Source organism: Delphinus delphis, chromosome 14 (genome assembly GCF_949987515.2).
Source record: "Delphinus delphis chromosome 14, mDelDel1.2, whole genome shotgun sequence".
Taxonomy (NCBI): domain Eukaryota; kingdom Metazoa; phylum Chordata; class Mammalia; order Artiodactyla; family Delphinidae; genus Delphinus; species Delphinus delphis.
The window spans coordinates 13,782,998-13,804,412 of NC_082696.1; the positions used below are offsets into that span (position 1 = coordinate 13,782,998).

At 39.8% G+C, this 21,415-nt stretch overlaps 1 protein-coding gene across 15 annotated transcripts in view; it reads left to right on the forward strand.

Annotated features, from left to right (window-relative positions):
* SYNE1 (spectrin repeat containing nuclear envelope protein 1) overlaps positions 1 to 21,415 on the forward strand; it is a 464,275-nt gene that overhangs the window by 196,829 nt on the left and 246,031 nt on the right. For all 15 annotated transcript variants that reach the window (XM_060029753.1, XM_060029751.1, XM_060029760.1 and 12 more), the window contains 12 exons: positions 1,142 to 1,321; positions 3,397 to 3,547; positions 3,876 to 4,034; positions 5,236 to 5,418; positions 8,618 to 8,719; positions 10,796 to 10,999; positions 12,197 to 12,404; positions 13,215 to 13,327; positions 14,697 to 14,902; positions 15,918 to 16,073; positions 19,581 to 19,872; positions 20,683 to 20,855. In XM_060029753.1, the coding sequence (XP_059885736.1) occupies positions 1,142 to 1,321; positions 3,397 to 3,547; positions 3,876 to 4,034; positions 5,236 to 5,418; positions 8,618 to 8,719; positions 10,796 to 10,999; positions 12,197 to 12,404; positions 13,215 to 13,327; positions 14,697 to 14,902; positions 15,918 to 16,073; positions 19,581 to 19,872; positions 20,683 to 20,855 (2,127 nt within the window). The remainder of the gene's footprint in view (positions 1 to 1,141; positions 1,322 to 3,396; positions 3,548 to 3,875; positions 4,035 to 5,235; positions 5,419 to 8,617; positions 8,720 to 10,795; positions 11,000 to 12,196; positions 12,405 to 13,214; positions 13,328 to 14,696; positions 14,903 to 15,917; positions 16,074 to 19,580; positions 19,873 to 20,682; positions 20,856 to 21,415) is intronic.

A 21,415-nucleotide genomic window follows, 5' to 3' on the forward strand; every position in this document is an offset into this window, starting at 1 on the left:
GAGGAGGCCTGGGTTGGGCTCGAGAGCCACGTCAGTACCACAACACTGAACCTCACCAAGGTTGCGCAGAGGCTACGGAAAATGTTGCTTGGAATCTATTGATCATTAAATCCCAGTCATACCATACTCATGTGTTACTGGGTGACCTTGAGCAAATCACCTCTCTTCTTATAAAATGGAGCTATTTTGATCATGCCTGCTCCTAGCCGCTTTGCCTTGGGAATTAAATGGGATAATGCATATGGTCAGCACTATACCAGAATGCAAGAACTACAAGAGTCAGTGGCTGCCTCTCTGTGACCACTTTTTTTACAAATACTCAAATATTAATATATTAAGGACCAAAAAAACCCATGATCATTTTCTAGTGGTAATCTTTTCAAAAAGTAGGTAAAGTTTTATTTTTAAATATTACTATTAATATGAGTCGAACTTCATGGCACAGAAGAATTTCTTTTTTTTTATTTCTTTTTTATTTCTTTTTATTTTTGGCTGTGTTGGGTCTTCGTTGCTGTGCGTGGGCTTTCTCTGGTTTCGGGGAGCGGGGGCTCCTCTTCGTGGTGGTGCACGGGCTTCTCATTGCGGTGGCTTCTCATTGCGGAGCCTTCTAGGCACGCAGGCTTCAGTAGTTGTGGCGCGCGGGCTCAGTAGTTGTGGTTCGCGGGCTCTAGAGCACAGGCTCAGTAGTTGTAGTGCACAGGCTTAGTTGCTCTGTGGCATGTGGGATCTTCCCAGACCAGGGCTTGAACCCATGTCCCCTGCATTGGCAGGCAGATTCTTAACCACTGCGCCAGCAGGGAAGTCCCCAGAAGAATTTCTTACCAATGACCTTTCAATAAGTACTCACCTACTTTACCTCCAATGTTGGCCCTAGTCAAAATTCTTATACCACCAAAGCAAAATAGAAAGAGAATACAAACTTAATAGCAGTTTGAAGGTGAATAGTAAGAATGACTTAAAATGTTTTTAAGGTACAGTCTGAATTATGCAAAGTTAACTTTAAAAACATCTTTATCCATTGATATACATGAATTGCTCTGTTAAAAGCTTTTCTAGCTACCAATATGCATGCTTTATGGAAAGGAAATACTAGTTCACTACCTTTAGTAAATTAATGATAAAATAACATTTTAATTTGCAGGTTGAGAGTTTTCAATCAGTTAGAAGATGAATTGAATTCTCATGAGCATGAACTATGTTGGCTGAAAGACAAAGCTAAGCAAATTGCTCAGAAAGATGTAGTCTTTGCACCTGAAGTCGACAGGGAGATAAACCGCTTAGAGGTTACCTGGGATGACACCAAAAAACTAATTCATGAAAAGTAAGTAAAAAACTTCTCAGTTTTTGTTTTTAACTTTCTACTTAATTTATGACATTGGGCCATTGCCTGTTGATTTGCGTTGGTGTGATCAGGAGTTTAATATCTTTTGCCAACTTAGGTATTCTGTGTCTGTTTAGTAACATTAAAAATTTAGTCCTACAGAACTTTGTTGAGGAAGTTGTCTTGAGATAACAATTACATACAAAATTTGATGCTTAAAATCCAGAGTTGTCAACAGTTACAAAGTGCCACCAGGAGAGTCTTAACCCCTGATTTTCTTTTTCATTTTGTTGTATTTGTTTGTAATTGAGGTGTGTTTTACATATGGTAAAATTCATCCTTTTAAGTGTATACCCTTAAACTGTAGAAGTTTAAGAAACTCATGCAGTTGTGTAAATATCACAACTATCAAATTTCACAGTAACAGTTCTACCACCTGAAAAAATTCCCTTATGTCTCATTGTCATCAATCCCTCCCCTCACTCCCAATCCCTGGCATCCGTTGATCATTTTTCTGTCTCTGTAGTATCATCTTTTTCAGAATCACACATAAATGGATTCTTTTCGGTCTGGACAATTGTAAATAAAGCATATCTAAACACTCATGTTCATTTTTTGGTGTATACGTAAGTTTTTACCGCACTTGGTTAAAAACCTTCTTTTACTTAGCTCAATGCACATTGTGATGTGTATCCACAGAGTCCAATCTAGTTTTATAGCTGAATGACATTCCGTTTACTAGGTGTACCACAGTTGATCCATTCACCAACTAATGGATATTTGAGATCTTTCCAGTTTGGCCGACTACAAATAAAGCATCTGTAACATTCATATTTAATTTTTATGTATACATAAGCATCCTATAACATAAGCATTTTATGTATACATGAGCATCTGTAACATGCATATTTAATTTTTATGTATACATGTATACAATGTGTATACATTGTATATATATATTATATACTGTAGACTATTGATATAGGCTTTTAAAAATGTAACCATATTGCAAAAACTCCATTCCATGTTATTAAATATTCTCCTAAATTGTGATTTGTTATAGGTTGCACAGTATTCAATCATAAGAATGTATCACAATTTATTCACTTAGTGGCCTATTTTTAACATTTGGGTTATTTCTAAGTTTTCTCCTATTACAAATAATGGTGTGAAGGATATAATTTTACCCAAATCTTAGTGCACACCTCTTTCTTTTGAAAAATTCCTGGATGAAGAATTGTTTGCTCAAAGGCATTTTACTCTTATGAACAAAAACTCTCTTATATTTTGACGATTCTTGGGGGATTCATATTTAATGAAAATTTGTGTTCTTAAAATGGAAAAGAAAATCTCATATGTACTTTAATTTTTTTAAAAAATAAATTTATTTATTTTTGGCTGCTTTGGGTCTTTGTTGCTGTGCGTGGGCTTTCTCTAGTTGCGGTGAGCAGGGGCTATTCTTCTCTGTGGTGCGCGGGCTTCTCACTGCAGTGGCTTTTCCTGTTGCGGAGCACAGGCTCTAGGCGCATGGACTTCAGTAGTTGAGGCACGTGGGCTTCAGTAGTCGTGGCACATGGGCTCAGTAGTTGTGGCTTGTGGGCTTAGTTATTCCGTAGCATGTGGGCTCTTCCTGGACCAGGGCTCGAACCCGTGTCCCCTGCATTGGCAGGCGGATTCTTAACCACTGCACCACCAGGGAAGTCCCTGTACTTTAATTATTGAGCAGTAGTTTTTGTTTGTTTTGGTTTTTGGGTTTTTTTGGGGAGGAGTGGGTTTCCTTCCCCTCAACTCACATACTGTGAAGTAATTAAATCACAGATAATTTTTTAAAAAATTTAACAGATTTTGTTTTAATGACTAGGTGGATTCTTCATTCATGGAGAACACTTTGGACATTAGGATTAAGTCAGATTGGCCAGAATGCTTTTGACATCAATAGGTGGAAATAGGTTTTCCCTTGATTTCAGCATTTATCAGAGTACACTTATGTAGTTATATATCAAGTCCGATCATGGGGGAACTCTTCCCTATCCTGATATGTGGCAATAAATGATGTATTTTCTTAATCATTACAGCCAGGGTCTATGCTGTGGACTTATTGACTTAATGAGAGAGTATCAGAATTTGAAGTCAGCTGTAACTAAAGTCCTAGAAAATGCCAGCAATGTGATTGTAACCAGAACTACTGTGAAAGATCAGGAGGACCTTAAGTGGGCTTTAGCAAAGGTAATAATTCAAGACGTATTTATTTTATTAGACTTTGTTAGTAGATTTGTTTTTACGCATAATGCATTCCCTATAAAACTCTTGTCAGTATATGTAGATATAGCTAATTCATGCTGATAAGCTCAACTTTTTTTTTTAGGAATACTTATATTCTGGGATTCTAGCAATTCGAGAAAATTATATGTATCTATATATCTGTATAGCTCATTATTACCAGTGGTTTCTGCATAAGGTCAACCATGAATTAAATTTCTTAGAGGCAAAGGGTTATAAATTCTTGACATATCTCTGGTTGTTCTATTAATTAAGGAAACATTTATGTCCATAGCATGCAACTGCCCAGCAGGAAATGTGTCATAAACAGAAGGAATTGGATGATTTTACCAATAAAGGAAAACAGTTGTCGTCTGAGCTGAAAAAAATTCACAGTGGTGATTTCGTCTTGGTGAAAACAGACATGGAAAGCACTGTGGACAAATGGCTGGATGTAAGCTCACCACCTGGGATTCTATGAATAGTTTATATATTCACATTTCTCAGTCACATTTTTGGGCAAGAATTATTCAGGAATGTGACTTCCTTTTTTAACTTTTAATGCTAAATTCAAAATGATACTCTAAAAAAAATAGTGTTCACATACAATTTAGAAATAGTTTAAAATTATTTGCTTTATTTTGGTAAATTGGCAGATTTTCTAGAATTTCATTTGATAGCTTCAATCATTACATATTTATAACTCTAAATGTTTTTCTTTTCTAAACCTTGGGATCATGGATAAAATAGAAGAGTAATTTATAGACATCTTCCAGAATATTAAACAATAATGGATAACAATTTAAAGTAATAAGACTGTAATTGTGCATTGAAAAGCATTGGACTTGTAGTTTACGTCCTTGGCTTTTAGTTCTTGCTCTGTCATTTGCTAGCTATGTGCCCATATGACAGGTCACTCGATCTCTCTGGAACTGTACATCTCAATCCATACATATTTTACATTGTTTTCCAGCTCATAATTCCTGTGATTCTGTCGCTCCCCTATTATCAATATTTAGGTTCAGAAGTTTAACCTACAGTGGATTCCCTTACTTAAGCTAAATTACTGAAGTTAGATATTGATGGTTGCATATTATAATCAAATAATTTGGGGACTTCAGAGAACCTTATCTGCCTCCACTTTTAAAATGGTATTCTTATTATGGGAAGATTGTTAAACAGTAATACTGATAATACTTTAAACATGCAGAGTAGCTTGTTCTCCTGTGCATTTACTTATTCTATAAATATGTCCAAGTCTAATTATGCACATTTTTATATCTCAGCATTACAAATAAAAGGGCTTATTGTGTCATTTTCAAAAATATATACAGTACTGCCCTAGCTAGACTCCTATCCCGTAAAATTAAACCTTAGAGTGAGTTATATTATAGCAGACTGCAACAGACCTGTTATTGTTTTCCAACTTACAGATGAAAATCAAAATTCAATCAACCCTCCTAATGACAGAAATACTTTATGTAATGGTTAGCATTTACTTGAGCCAGGAGCGCTAATTCAATTATAATAATTTTTGTAAAACTTTGTTTTCCAGTCAGAATATGAAGGAAGCATTGACATATTTAATACTTCGGTGGCCAAAGAGCATCTGAAAGCCTCAGATTTAATCATGTGGCCTCTCTTTTCTATCCCAGATATCAGAGAAAATTGAGGAAAACATGGACAGGCTGAGAGTAGGCCTGTCCATTTGGGATGATGTACTTACAAGTAAAGATGAGATCGACGGGTGGACAAACAGTTCTGTCCCACAGCTGACCAAAAGCGTCAGCAACCTGAATAACAGCCTCAAAGCAGAAGAATTCCTGAAAGAATTTGAGGTAAAATGCCTTTACCTTCATATGTGAGCTTGTGGTACATCATTGACCAGCGTATAAAAAATTGTGTCTTTTTTTTTTAAAGCTCATTCTTCCTTTCAAGACACATACTATACTCAATATTTTGTAATGACCTATAAGGGAAAAGAATCTGGAAAAAATAGATATTTGTGTATAACTGAATCACTTTGCTGTGCACTTGAAACTAACACAATGTTGTAAATCAACTATACTCCAATTTAAAAAAAAGAAAGAAGGAAAACAAACCACTGGGAAAAAAAAAGTAAAGTTCATTCTTCCTTTCAAGACACATTATTAGTGTAATAAAACTCTTTACTGTCTTTTGCTGTTTACTTGAAAGTTGATTCAGCTATGGATAAGAGGGATGTTTTCTTTTTTGCATTTTTATCATTTCTTAGTTGGGGCTCTTAAAGTATTAGTAGAAAAGTAAAGATTCATAAAATGTACAATTTGTTCCATTCGAGATTATGCCACCTTCCTATCGGAAAACCAAATCGAAAATGTTTGTAATCTAATGATATTTTGTATCTATTTTTTCTCCATTCAAACAAAATGTTTGCTGAGTACTTACCACGGGTCCTGAACATTTAAGTTAGGTGCTGGATTCTTCCACTGCCTTTGCAGAAGTGGAAGAAAACTGGAGATTGGAGGGTCACAGATTTCCACGGAAAGTGGGCTTTTAAAGTTCTAGTGGCCAATTTATTTTAAATTCTTCTTTTAAACTCCCATTTCTTGCATTCATTTATTCATCTGCTCATCAGATTCCCAATGAGCACCTAAAATGTGGCAGGCACTGTTTTGGGCACTGAGAATTTAATAGTGAAACAGACAAAGTCACTACCCTTACGGTATTTACATTATTTACATTACAATATATATCATATGTAAAATGTCAAGCGGTAATTGGGCTGTGATGAAAAATGAAGTAGGGTAAGGGGAAATAGAGTGACCAGAGGTAACCTGTTTCACAAAGCAGGGGACTGACTGTGCCCTTGGTGAGGGAAGAGACTGTTCACATTCTGTGCTCCAGGGCCCAGTGCTGGGCCTGGCACACATATGGAACGTGACAGACACATGAAAGATGACTGCAGTCTGAATAAAATGTTGTTGAATCATCTGCATTGCCTAAGTTATCAGCTGTATTTACCCAAAGAACATTCTATAGGTTGTTCCTATTTCTAAGAGCAAACCTAAGTAGAGGGAATTATCCAGACCAAAAGTACAGTCAGGAGAGGGATCCCACAGTCTCTTTAGTTGTTACCTTTGATGTTAAATTAACATAACAGCTCAAACAGTGGTGTGTACTGGAGTACAGCTTGCACCAGCTCACAAAAGTCACTACGTTTTCAGGAATTTTGTGAGCCAGGGATAAACACAACCATTATTAAAAATTATTAAAAATTAAATTGTAAATAACTGTACCATTAAGTTGTATTAAAAATGAAAGTAATGAATTCCCCAAACTTATCATTTCCTAATTATTATTTGACCATTACTGTTATCTGGCTCTTGAGTTATTGACACTTATTATATCCATATGATGGAAATACTATAGAACGTGTACACATGTATGGTGCTTCCAACTCCATGTTCTGTGACATCATGCTGTAGCTCAAAATGGTGGTAAATGGGGGCTTCCCTGGTGGCGCAGTGGTTGAGAGTCCGCCTGCCGAGGCAGGGGGCATGGCTCATGCCCCGGTCTGGGAAGATCCCACATGCCGCGGAGCGGCTGGGCCCGTGAGCCATGGCCGCTGAGCCTGCGCGTCCGGAGCCTGTGCTCCGCAACGGGAGAGGCCACAACAGTGAGAGGCCCGCAAACCGCAAAAAAAAAAAAAAAAAAAATGGTGGTAAATGCTATACAGATCAGGGCCAGCTGTTCAACCAGCCTGGAGGATACTCCTACTACTGACCTCTGGGATCCAGGGAGCCAGTGGGCCTCAGCCACGTTCATTATGTCCAGGTTCAGTCACTCACAGAGATGGGTTTTTTATGCTATGCTCTGTGATGCACCAGCTAGTAAAATCAGTGAGCTGGATTCAGCCTTGTGCCCAACAGTGTCGTGGCTGCTGCAGTGCGGGAAATGAAGTTTAGGTGCATAGGGGTGATTCCTTAATTTCCCAGGCTGCTTCTGGGGAAGGCCAGTGGGCCTGGCAGGCAATTCATTATAATCCTTACTGGGCAAGTAAATCACTTTCTAGATTGAAGGCATCAGGAGGTTTGTTAGTGTCTACAAAGCACCAAAAGACCACATTTAAGTTGAGAGGGAAACTTTATTAAAATGTTCCTTCCTGGAGCAGCCGCAGGGCACAGGGAGATCAGCTCAGTGCTTTGTAACCACCTAGACGGGAGGGATAGGGAGGGTGGGAGGGAGACGCAAGAGGAAAGGGATATGGGGGTATGTGTAGCAGATTCACTTTGTTATACAGCAGCAACTAACACACCATTGTAAAGCAATTGTATTCCAATAAAGATGTAAAAAAAAAAAAAGTTCCTTCATGGGCCCAGATAACTAATGAAGTTTCCAAGCATCCAATTTGTTCCATAATGATTCTTTGATTATTCTTTCTTCTTCTTGTGTTAGTGTTGGTGCCAAAAAAAAAAACCAGACAACAAAAGAAGACAAAAGTCAAAATGTTAGATGTCAATTTCCTAATTAACCTGATTTCTATTTAACCACCCTTTAAATTTCTATTTGAAATATTTCTTCTATATTACATATAGTCTACAGTAATTAAGAGGCACTCCTGTTGTGTATTTGTTTTGAAATGCTTTCTCAAGACTTTAATGCTGCCATAGTAGCCAATGATATTAATGCTAATAGATAAACGACAGTTAGTCTGTTGAAAATCCCCGCTGACTCAAGACTTTCGGTTAATGTTTAATTTTTTCCAGGAGCATTTTTTCCCAATAAAAGAGGGTGGGAAGAAAGAAAGTTCTGCATACTTCCTCACATTCCCAGTGAAAGTTAATGGTGACATTTTTCCACGTTCACAAATAATGAGAGTCCTCAGAAAATGAAGCAGAGTTTTGGTTTTAGTTTTTTGTTTTGTTTCATTTTTTTTACCCTGGGTTAAAGTTGGGGCTTTTTGACAGAGTTAATGCTTGAAATTATTGAATGCCAAGTATAACATGTCATTGTTTTGATTAGTTATGTTTTTCCCCTTTGTCTTTTATTTTGCAGTCTGAAGTTAAAAAGAGAGCATTAAGATTAGAAGAACTTCATTCCAAAGTTAATGATCTTAAAGAATTAACTAAAAATCCAGAAACACCACCGGATCTTCAGGTAAGCACTCAACAAGTTTGTAATAACTCTATATACTATACACTCTCAAAAAATTGTATATATGTGTCCATATATATATACACACACACTTTGTGTATTTATTTACAAAGTACATGTATATGTATATGTGCGTGTATATTCTTATTGTTATCATTGTAATTCCAAGCAAGCACGTAGACGTTATCAGATATGGGGGTTAAAATATTAACATTTTTAGAATTCCTTGTGCTAGTATTAATAGCTTATTTCCAACTCAAATAGTATAGTAAGATTAGTTCCTTTTTTCCTTACTAAATTTTGGAAGTGGTAGCATCCAACTTGCCTCATGGACCATTTTAAGCCTACACAGAGACAGAAACCACATGTATGAATATTGATATTCTTATTGACATTTTTCTAATCCACTTACTGAATAATGGCGTTTGAGGGATCACGACCCCACATCTCCCTTCAAGGCCCTTTAGATGGCGCACGTCCACAGGCACCAGGAGACAGGCCAGGCAGGCCAGGTCTGACCAGGCAAACCGGGCTGCTTCAGTGAGGGAGCCTGGGAGCAGCCAGCCCCGGGCTTGGGGCCAAGGGTTCTAACTCATTACTTTAAGCTCTCTATTTGTTGCTGCCCTCATCTTCTCTCTTCCTGTTTCTTCCTTATCTACTGTTTCTTGCTAACAAGTCAATTTTGTTTGATCACCTATACTTTTCCTCTGACCCAAGGCTGTGTATCCCTCAGTTAGTGTCATTGGTGGCTGATATACTTGTACCAGAAGGTTAGAAGTTTCACCTGAAGCAAGAATAGGCAAAAGGGAGGCTGATCATGTAGAAAACTGAAAAGGAGAGCTTGTGCGTATCAGGGGCATGAACGGGTAGCAGCTGGACTTGCCAGAGTGAAGGTGGAGGCCGGGTTTTGAGAGGGAGCTTCTGTTGTTCTCTGGTTTCTCTCTTACACACACACCCTTACCTATACTCAGGGAGGAAGTATGGGGGTGCCTGCATCTTACCTCAAAATGAGAAGGATTTTGACGGTACCGTCTAGAGAGCATGGCATATGCCCCCTGCAGCTGGCAGACACGGGAGTCTAGTATCTAACTCCCACCACGTAAGACCTTAAGGGTGAGAGACAGGCTGGCTGACGGCTGATGTATTTGCCAAAGGAGAAATGATTGTTTTGAGTGGCCTGCATCGCAGAGTCATCTGGGATGAAATGCCAGCCTGTGACCTCTGGCCCAGAAATGAATTATGAAAGGAAAGGAGGAGGAGAGCATTACTTGTGTGCATCTCAGGGTACCTAAGAAGGCTTTCTGGGGGATGAACAGGCCTCGACAGCTAGGAGTTAAAGAGATGTACAAAGTCAGCGAGTAGAAAGAATGTGAAGAAAGACCAAAAAAGGCACTTGGCCTCTTTCTCCACCGGAGGCTTCCTGTTTGCAGCTGGTCTGAGCTGAGGATAGGAAAAAACGTCTTAGCTTTCAGTTCAAAGTTTTGATTATTAAATGGAACTAGATGTTCTAACTGAGGAATTGAAACTGCTTTGCAGTTGATCAGGATTATAAGTCCTTTTATTATTATGCGTGGGGCTAGAGAAGTTCAGGGCCCTTCCAAAATCAATCATGCAGGGAGGAGAGAAGAACTAGCCTCACCGAATATTTTAAATAGACAAAAATGACGTTTCTCCATTATAAAATCCCCAAGTGGTGCTTGTCCAAAGTAGCGACTACTTCAGGGCGAAAAGTGTATATTTCCCGGGAGAATGAAGAGCAGGTTTTTGGTCCCCAGCTTGGTTACCCCGTGGGAGTCGAGCTCTGCTTTGGAAATGGAATCTCGTGGATTCCCTGGAACCTCAGTCAAAGCTTCCACTTTAAAAAGTCCAGTGTTAACGGTAATCCTTACTCTTTCCATTTTCCCATTACGTAAGGTATTTGGCAACTTGTACCCACTGACTTTCCTTCTTAGAAAAGTTGAATTAGCATCCATGGTTAGGCTTCTGCGATTTTTACAGTTAAGCTGCACGTGAACGAATCCTACTGAACGAGTGCTCTGGTCTTCACAGATTTTAATGAAATCTTACTTTATGTTTTAGTTTATAGAAGCCGACTTAAGGCAGAAACTGGAGCATGCCAAAGAAATTGCCGAAGAGGCAAAAGGAACCTTGAAAGAGTTCACCTCTCAGAGTGCACAAGTGGAGAAGTTTATTAATGACATTGCAACCTGGCTGACAAAACTAGAAGAATCGTTGATGAACTGTGCCCAAACTGAGACTTGTGAAGGACTGAAAAAAGTGAAGGTAAGTCATAAACTATCACTAAGTGTTTACATTTCAATACTAATACTAATTCTCCTGTTTTTCGGTGACTATAATAAAAATGTAACCTCTGTTATCAATTACCCATGTTAACACCAAACCAACTAATTCATGATATAGGAGACAGCAAAGCAAATAACAGATGGAGAACTGAATGCAGGTGGTAAGAAACCAAAGACAAATATTCTAAAAACAGAAAGCATGCATTGCTATAGGACCTACTCACAGGTTGTACTTGTTAAGATTTTTTTAATAAAAAGGTGGGAGCCTATAGAAGAACTGTTTGAATTTCTACACATTTTCAAACTTGAATGATTAGTAGTTTTTCATCACTTAATTACTTTTATTGGTCAGCATGACTGCTTTCATCCTGAGAGGGAGATAGATATATATATATATATATATATATATATATATTTTTTTTTTTTTTTTTTTTTTTTTTTTTTTTTCAGTATGCGGGCCTCTCACTGCTGTGGCCTCTCCCGCTGCGGAGCACAGGCTCCGGACGCGCATGCTCAGCGGCCATGGCTCATGGGCCCCAGCCGCTCTGCAGCACGTGGGATCTTCCCAGACCGGGGCACAAACCCGTGTCCCCTGCATCGGCAGGCAGACTCTCAACCACTGCGCCACCAGGGAAGCCCCGAGGGATATATTTTTAAAAACTGGTTGAGAAAACAACATATGTGTTCTGTGCTCTTTTAGCATATTTTCTTACTGTACTTGAGACTAAGGACGTACGCTTTTAAAATTAACTACTGGTGCTTTTGATGTGGCCTGTGATCCTGAAACAAAGCCCAAGTAGCCCATGGAAGATGTGAACATAGGAGGGTGACTCCATTAATATAATAGCTTCTAATCCACTAACTAAACCCAAGATCCTGGGCTGGAATCCACAAAGACCTTTTCAATTTGCTTGAAATCCTAAACTATAACCCCAATCCTAGCTACCTCTCAACAGTGTTTGCCGTTGTTCCCAAGGAGAACTGGGCAAAATTCTGAAAGAATCAACACAGATCTATCACAAATACTCAAAAAAAAAAAAAAAGTCCGACAAAAGTATATACATTATTGAGTGGACTTCAACAACATCACTTTCCAAAAAACATTCCAGAGTGGAGTGTATGGAATATTTCTCTTGAATGTGATGAATATCCTTCACGGCATATTTTTATTCTGTAGGAAATACAAAAAGAACTTCAAAGTCAGAAAAGCAACATCAGTGCCACCCAAGAAAATCTCAATAGCTTGTGCCGCAAGTACCATTCAGTGGAGCTGGAGAGCCTGGGCAGTGCGGTGACGGGGCTGATGAAGAGACATGAGGCTGTGAGCCAGTCCTGCTGCAAGACACAGGCCAGCCTTCAGGATTCTCTGGAAGAACACTTCAGTGGTGAGCTCTGACAGGTCTCAGCTTGAATAGTTTGTTTACAAGACACGGTCCAAACCAAATGCTGCCTAGAAACTGCCAGAAAACTTTCCACAAGAGTAGCGTTTTAAATTTGTGTGTGTGGTAAGATTTGAGCAATCAGATTGTTGTGGTTGGGCTCTCACCATACGCAGAATTCTTCCTTTTTCTCCTTAAGAGAGTAGGAGTCCGCCATCTTGAGGAATCTGAACTCCATCTGGATTTTCTGTGTAGAGCTCATTTATGTGGAAAATGAGTCCCACTACTATGATGAAGTGAGACGATAAACTTGGATCTTAGGAGAGGCTGTGAAACAGCAGCCTTGTAGTTCAGGAAATTGCTGGTCATATGTCCCTGACTCGGCCTCCCACACAGTTGTGCCTCTGCTCTGGTGTGAATGTAAGATGCTCTAAGTCAGCGTGGTGGGCTGAGGAGATGGTTCTTCCCTTTGCCATAGGAATGGCTTTAACGCCTCTAGAGCATTGCTCAATCTGACATAATCAGGCAATTATCTTTCTTTACCGAAAGAAACACAATGGGAAATCAAACATGTCAGAAATACGAATTTCTTTTCAGTCTTATATCTGAGATAATTTCTCAATTCTACCATGAACAGTCATGATTATAGATCATACTGTATTATATTCTATATTATTATCGTTGTTGTTTTCTTTCTGGAATATTTGTTGTAAGGCAAGATGCAATGGGCTGAAGGCCAGAATTAATTCATCGTGGTCATCCTGGAAGCTCTTTCAATGTTTTGGATGTATTTCTTATTTTCGTTACTTTCCAAAGAGTCTATGCAGGAATTTCAAGAGTGGTTTTCTGGAATAAAGGCAGCGGCAAAGGAATCATCAGATAGAACTGGGGACAGCAAAGTTCTGGAGGCAAAGCTCCATGATCTTCAGGTATGCAACCTGGCACTGCCTTTCCTTCTTCCCTAAACTGCACTCAAGTGCCTTCAAGTCAGACCTAAATCATCTATTTCCCCAAACTTTATTTTCTTCAAATTTTTCTTCTTCCCTAACAGAATGAGGTTTCTTGACTTGAAAGGAGATAGTTAATATATGAAAAGTAAGTTGAGAAAATGTTAGAATTTCTAGATCCCTTTCCTCTCTTTTTTAGCCTGTTGATCATTCTTTGGAATTCATTCAGAACTAAACCTGATTTCAGTTTTTATAGCAGTAAAAGCATAAATAATTGTATTTCTTTAACATCATTATCATGAAGGAGTTTTAAGAAAGAAGACATGGCTTGTGTAATTTTAATAACCTATCATCTAAATTTGGAGCTACGATATATTCAAATAAAAGCAATAGATATTATAGATTTTATAGGTGTTACAGACAATGAAAAATGTATAAATTCTGGTAAGGGAAGGCCATTGTGACGCAGAGGTAAGAATGATTGACAGGAGCCTAGGTTCAAATTGAGTTTTGGCCAGGTTTTTCAAGCGACTGATCTGAGCAAAGCACTGTGTTAAGTCTTATAAAAATAGTTTTAGAAAGTTAATGAGGAGCGTGAGGATTTTGTGGCCTAATGGGTGATGGCAATCATGTAGATAACTCATTAGCAGTCAGGGTAGGAAGAGCATTATAATACAGGAAGTGGAAGAGCATTATAATACAGGAAGCGGAAGAGCATTATAATACAGGAAGCGGTTTTGCAGGAGGCTTGGTGAATTCAGATGTGGAGTTGTCCCCTTTGAGACTTGAGATGCAGTGGAATTCCACGAAGAAAAGTCTGAGTGACGATCACAAATGCCACCGTGGAGCTCAGTGGAGAGGCAGGGGTGGCACAGCAGTCCTGGGCTTCTTGTGCTCTGTTGAAGCCACGTGCATATGCATATGATCTTCCAAGGAAGAGGTGCACACCAAGAAAATAAGGGATCTGAAGACAGGGGGTCAGACAAGGAGGAGGGGTGGAGACAGGTAACCATGTGAGGAGGTGGAGCCTGGACCAGATTGGGATGTTGGGAATGGGGAGAGACTGAGCACAGACCTTGATGAGAGCATCATCCTTTCCAGCTCGATGCTGCTCGCAGTTGGTCCTCAGTGGTTCCAGTGACTGCCTGGCACTGTCCTCCGTTCTGAGTCTTGATTATAGCCAATTGTATACATCATTCTCACTCCAGCCTTGTCAAAGGCCTCTTCCTTTGGGCTCTGTTTTTCTTCTCTTGCTCCACTTTCTCAGGTCAGAACTGTAATTAATGCTCCCATGCAGCAGGGTCTTTGAATAATAGCAAATATTTTCTATTACCTTTATTTCCCGAAACAGAACCTTTTGGACTCTGTCAGCGATGGGCAGAGCAAGCTTGATGCAGTGACTCGAGAAGGGCAGACTTTGTATGCACATTTGCCTAAACAAATTGTCAGTAGCATTCAGGAGCAAATTACAAAGGCTAATGAAGAGTTTCAAGCATTTCTGAAACAATGCCTTAAAGACAAACAGGCTCTTCAAGACTGTGCTTTGGAACTTGGGAGGTAGGTTGTTTTGACAAGCGTAGACTTCATCATACACAGAATATATTTTCAGGATTTAAAGACCCATTGGGAATAAACAAAAAATATTTGAAACTGTGAGTTTAAATTATAATAAGTTTTGACCTTAAGTACATGTTCATACTAGGACAATAATTGATTGCTCAAACTCTGATGGCATCATTTGGCTTTATTTTCTATATAGATAAAGAAAGGAATTATATTCATTAATAATTTTTAATGACATAAATGCATGTATTTTTTTGTCTGTTTGGCTAAATCGAGATGTTAGAGTTTTGATACCCAGGTTTTAGATTACCCAGGTCCTTTCCTGTGTCTCCTTCTGCTGGGTTGGAATTATGGTGGAAAACACTTACTGTATTTCTCTGAATCAAGATTCCAGTCAGGAAGCTATGTCAACATGGGTGAATATAAAATTAGAAAGAAAAAAATTTTCTATTGCTAGGAAAAGAAAGATGTCAGTATAATCAAAATGCCTTTTTGGTTGGCGAGTAATGTGCCTGACTCTTGCCAAGGTTTCTTAGAGAATTTACGTTGTTTTCAAAACTTAAGAGCCCTAGAGCTCTTGTGCCACATTCAAATCCCCAGAAGGTACAAAGACACAGAGATGACTTTCCCTTCTTCTCCCAGGGCTTCCACTGCCCCATTTATCCACTGGCCCCAATTCAGGGTCTTTGTAGTAAGACACAAACTTGAGTGCCCACTGACATGGGAATGTTATCTTGTTGGTAATTATCAGCTATAATTACCAAGGAAATCAACTCAGCAAGATGAGGTGCTTCTTTTTTTTTTGCTTGTATCTCAAGAGAAATGTCCAGAATTTGTCATTTTGTTACTGAAATAAGGGATAATTTAATTGGCTTATTGTCGAGTTTTCTTCTCTACTTGAAAATTCATGAGATCTTAATTGCCATAGACACTGTGACCTCAGATATTGGAATTTATTTACTATAATGAGGATATTAAAATTTCTCTAAGGTGTGTTTGTTTTCTTTAGCTTTGAAGATCAACACAGAAAACTGAATGTTTGGATCCATGAAATGGATGAAAGATTAAGTACAGAAGACTTAGGAGAGAGTAAGCAACATATTCCTGAGAAGAAAAACGAAGTCCATAAAATTGAAATGTTTCTGGGAGAACTGCTGGCTGCAAGGTAGGGTGCAGAAGTGGAATAGATTCTTTCCCTACTAACAAGTGTTTGTTTGTTTGGTTGGTTGGGTATTTGGGTTGGTTGTTGGCTCATTAGTTGGTTAGTTGGTGGTGGTTATGTTTCTATCCCCCAATGTGTGGCATACAAATGATTGTGCAGTGTTTCTGTGGCAGTGTGGTGATCTGGAGAGAGCATCGGGTTGGAGGTAAGGAGCTGGTTTCCATCCCAGTGACATCTCCCTTTGCTCAACAAATTGGACAGGTCACTCATTTCCTATATTTCTTGATATTAGCTTTTAAGCATTGTGATAATAATAATGATAATAATAAAAATATATTTTCCTCTCGGGGGTTATTATAAGGATATAAGGTGATTATAAAGATACCCTTCATTTACAGAAATAAATGAGACCCCAATTTCCATATATTCTTCACACACATCAGCCTGCAGCACCATTTCCAATCCACCCCATCCTCGTAATATTCTTAGGAAAGCAAAAGGTGTATGGTCATGAAGTCTGGCTGTCCTAGAGGTTCGTTTTCTCCACTGCAATATTTGTCTCCTTATTGCTTGCCAACTGAGCAAATGTTTCTGACTCCTTCTCAGGCAGAGTTCTCTGGCCTATGCTTTGGACTCCACCACTTTCATGGCTTTGCTCCCTCAATTTACACTCCAGCCCTGGCATTTTCAGTTGCTTCATTGGAACTCTTGCATTGGAAGATAGAACACTTTCCACTAGGGGAGGGCAGCTTGAGCCAAAACTCTTTTAACTGTCTCACTGTCGTCTTGCAGAGCAGATACACTTTGAGCAGCAGAAGGCTGGTATCCAGCCTGCTTGATCAACCAAATCAGCAGCCATGATCAACTGAGTAAAATTTGCCTAATTCAGATCATACTCATTCCGTTTCCTCTGAATCCTCTTTTTGGTCAAGCATGCTAAGTATTCCTTGTCTTGAAAAAAACAAGCATACGAACAAGTATACAAACAGAACCCATACTGACAGCTGTTGTTGGTGTGATAGTTTGATGACTATTATAAAATTTCCCTGGAATGTTTTGGTGCCAACTCTGTGAGCCTTTACCATGGGGTAAACACTTTGTTGATTTTGTTACTGAACTCAGGTTAGGCTTCTCATCACTCAAGAATCCAATACTGAGAGACAAGTGTTGGGTGAAAGGAAAGATGGCTTTATTGAGGAAGCTGGCAATCCTGGGGAGAAGGTAAACTCATGTCCCAAAGAACCAACTCCCCATTGCCGATCAGAGGGCAAGAGCTTTTAAAGGAAAGCTTCAAGGGTGCGCAAACAGAGACTATGTGCAAAACAGTACAGTTAGCTTCTAGAATCATCTTGAAACTGATCATGCAGTAAGTAGTCTGGTCAGTGTCATACTGATTATTTTAAGCACAGTTAATTTTCAATTCCAGGGTCGGTTTGTTACAATTTCCTTGAGGCCAGTGTCTGGAATTGTGCAAAGCCACAGATTCAGTCCTGCTCAAGAGGGAGCAGCTTATGTCATGGCTACAACCTGGTCACCATGCAGTTAGCTTTTTTCCCTCTGGTGGAGGTTTTAGTATCTGCAAAACACCTCAGGAATGTGCATCAGACACTTACGTATCTTCAGGGAGGAACTAAAGATTCTGTGACTCTACTGTCCTAATCGTTAACTGTTTGAGCCTGCTCCTTTGTGACTCAAGGAGGCCTGGGAGACTACAGCTTTCCTATGAACAAAGAGACAGGGGACCCAGAAGGGCTTTTTTACCTGGGAGGGCCCCACAAGGTCCTGCTCAGTTTCAATTTAATAAGCCCCAACCCAATGGTGAGTATCTCAAGGCCAGAGACCATCAGGTCTTTATCGTCTTTATCTAGTATAGTGCCAACAATAGAAAATATTTGCTGAATTAACAGAATAATAGCATTATTCTAACTCTATAACTTCCTGAAAATTATACTGCACTTTATTTACTTTTTAAATCTTGACTCTTGTTTAGGTACAGTATTACATGGCCAGACCTACTTCTCTCCTCCTTTCAAACATTTGAAATGACTTTACATATTCTTCCTGAGCTATTACTCTCTGATATTCCAAGACCAGATGCTAAGAGTCCTTAGGTGTATTTGCTCCCAGCTTCTTTAGCGCTGGGTGCTTCTCAGGGTGATCCTAATGTGCTCTGCTGGTCTCCCAGCTTCTCCAGCTGAGTCATCTGACTTCTTTCACTTGCTTGCCACTTGCTCCCCCCTAGTCCTTTGGATTTTTTTTGTCATAATATTTTCCAGTACTTTGCATAACTTGGGGGGATGTCCTGTATTTTTCAAAAGAACACCAAACTTGAGAATCATTGAATTTTTATCATCCATTAAGCAGTTCTCCTCATGGTAACAAGTGATATCTGTCATCTTGAATTATTATTTAACTCACATCTTTGCTTAAGCCACTTTCATGTCTCACCTTCATGTCTCAAGCAGATTGCAAGTAAAAGAGATGTATTTTAAAGAATATGGAATGTTGTATAAGTCTTATGTATCTCACAGAGGCCCATAGGATGCTCTCTACATACATAGTAGGAAAAAAAAAAAAAAAAGACAATGTAGGAGATGGGCTTCCTATTCTTTTTCTGGCATTCACAACAGTTTGCGTTATGTCATCTGTACTCTCCCTTCTGGTATCCCAGGCATTTCCTGATAGATGTGCTGATTGGAATTCAGACATCCATGAAACAAGATGAAGCCTACCCAGCCACACATGATAATGTTTTCCCTTGACCTAATTAACATAACCCCAAACTGAGATGAGAAAAGTTCCCAAGATACAACAAAGGAACCCATAAGTATTCATAAGATGGCCTTTTGAAAGAAACTTTTTTTTTTTGGCATTTTATCTCTGTCAGACATCATGCTGGGTCCTGGGATATGAGATGAATGTAACAGCCTTGGCTTCTAGAAGGTGAAAGCCTTGTGGATTGAGACAGACAGAGTGTATGAGGTGAGAGAGTAAGACAGGCAGAGGGCACCCAGAAGAGGAGTCATCATGATGCTTCCTGGGGATGTGATAACTGCACTGAGATTTGAAGGGCCAATCAGAGAAGAAGCAGAGAGAGCAGAAGAGTTTTAACGAAGCAGGAGTCTCCGTGTGTATACAATAGATACATAGCGTTTGGGGAATTTCAGGGAGCTGTTTATGGTTAGAGCATTAGCTAGGAATGGAGAAAAGTTAGAGATCGGCTTGAAGAGGCAGGCCTGGGCCATTTCCTGAAGTGAATCCCTAACAATACAGTGGGCTGGCATCTAGGCATAACACAGAGTGAATCAAACCCCCCATGTGAATTGACTACATTCAGAGAAACCACAGGGAACGAGGTAGCCAGCCCTCTGAGGGCCCCCAACATCCTCACCGAAAGGCATGTCAGCTGTGAGCTCTTGTCTGGTCACTGCTCTAATGTCAACAATCAGTTATCACTCCCCTGTGCTCCAGAATGTCAGAATTAAATTTTTGTTTGTTTGTTTTCTTTAGAGAGTCTCTTGACAAGCTTTCCCAGAGAGGGCAGCTTCTCAGTGAAGAAGGCCATGGCGCTGGGAAAGAAGCCCGCCTGTGCTCCCAGCTCCTCACTAACTACCAGAACTTACTCCGAAGGACCAAGGAGAAGCTCCGGAGCTGCCAGATGGCCTTGCAGGAGCACGAGGCCCTGGAGGAAGCGCTGCAGAGCATGTGGTCCTGCGTGAAAGATATGCAAGACAGACTGGCCTGTGCGGAGAGCACCGTGGGGGGCAGAGACGCCTTGGAGAGACAGCTGTCACAAGTGCAGGTGCGCGGGGCGCCGGCCCGACACGGCTGCCTTCGGAAGACTTTGAGTAGATTCACAGATGGTTCAGTTGGGTCCTCGTTGTTCTGCGAGCCTCCACGTGAGGAGTATGTAGGCAGAATGGAGAAACTGGGCAAAAAGGATTTGGAGGGATCAGTTTTCTCTTTTGTAAAGGAATATTTTTGTTCAAATAGCTTTAAAATAATTTTTGCGTTTTTTTAGTAAACATTTAGCAAACATTATGGAAAAGCTACTCTACTCTAAGCACTATGCAAGTTGATAGGAATATAGAAACAAAAATTAGTCCTTGCATTCTAGGAGTTCACAGTTAGTGGGAGACACCAACCTGTAACTTGTTACTTGCAGTGCAGCCTGTATGTAGGGGCCATGACTGAAGTACAAAAGAGGCTACCAACCCAGCCTGCAGTCAACGAAGGTGAGCTTGAAAAGCAGAAATGAGCCAGGCAGTGAAAACGGGACTGTTAAGTTTTTGACAGGTGTGTCTTCATTTTCAGAATGACTTCTTATTTCTCTGATGCAAAATTCAGTAAAGTTCCATTTCTAGGCTAGTGGCCCATGGTTTTCCAAGAACTTAATCGGAGTTCATCTCTGACTCCCAGACTCCCGGACATCTAATATTTAAGTAAGGTGTTACAGTGCAGTAAGGCACAGAGTTTGACGTTGTTGTTGTTTTTTCATTTTAAGATGAGTAAGGTGTGCCCTACCTTGATTCTCATGGGAAACATGGCCGTTTTTCAAAACATCAGAAGGTTTTAGTAATCCTGCTGACAAGTGTTCATTCTTCCTTCATAGGATATTCTCCTGATGAAAGGTGAAGGGGAAGTTAAACTGAATATGGCCATTGGCAAAGGGGAACAGGCCTTGAGAAGTAGCAACAAGGAAGGTCAGAAGGTAATCGAGACTCAGCTACAGACGCTTAAAGATGTGTGGGCTGACATCATGAGCTCCTCCGTCCGTGCTCAGAGGTACAGAGCCTATTTTTAGTGTTTCTTTGCCTGACTCAAACCCAGTGGCTTAGTAAAATGATGGTGCACGCTGAGGGTATCCTGCAGGAGAGTTTCCAAGCATATTATTAGAGCTAGTTGTGTGCGTGTCTGTCTTTGCCTAGATGGTATTTTCTGTAACTGCAAAGGCCAGTTTTGTTTGTTTGTTTACTTACTTTGTGTGTGTGTGTGTGTGTGTGTAATATTTGCATCTCCCATAATACCTCTCGTGGAATTGTACCTCCTTTCAATTCATCAAAGCAAGGATATGTGGTCTTTAACAACTTTAATAACTTTTTGCTTTTTAAGGGAAATTAAGTCATTGGCAACTATTAGGCTTACATATAAATCTTTTTCTCAACCGAAGTAATATCACTGACACTGGGGATATGGAGATATGGGGAGAGTATCTGACCACCCCGGCGATGGGGTATCCTGGCATTTAGCGTGAGGCCAACCTCGTGCATTGCGTGGACACCCTCACACAAACATCCTCCAGCTCGCCCAAACCCCCTGCACTAGACGCTGATGAGAAAGTAGAG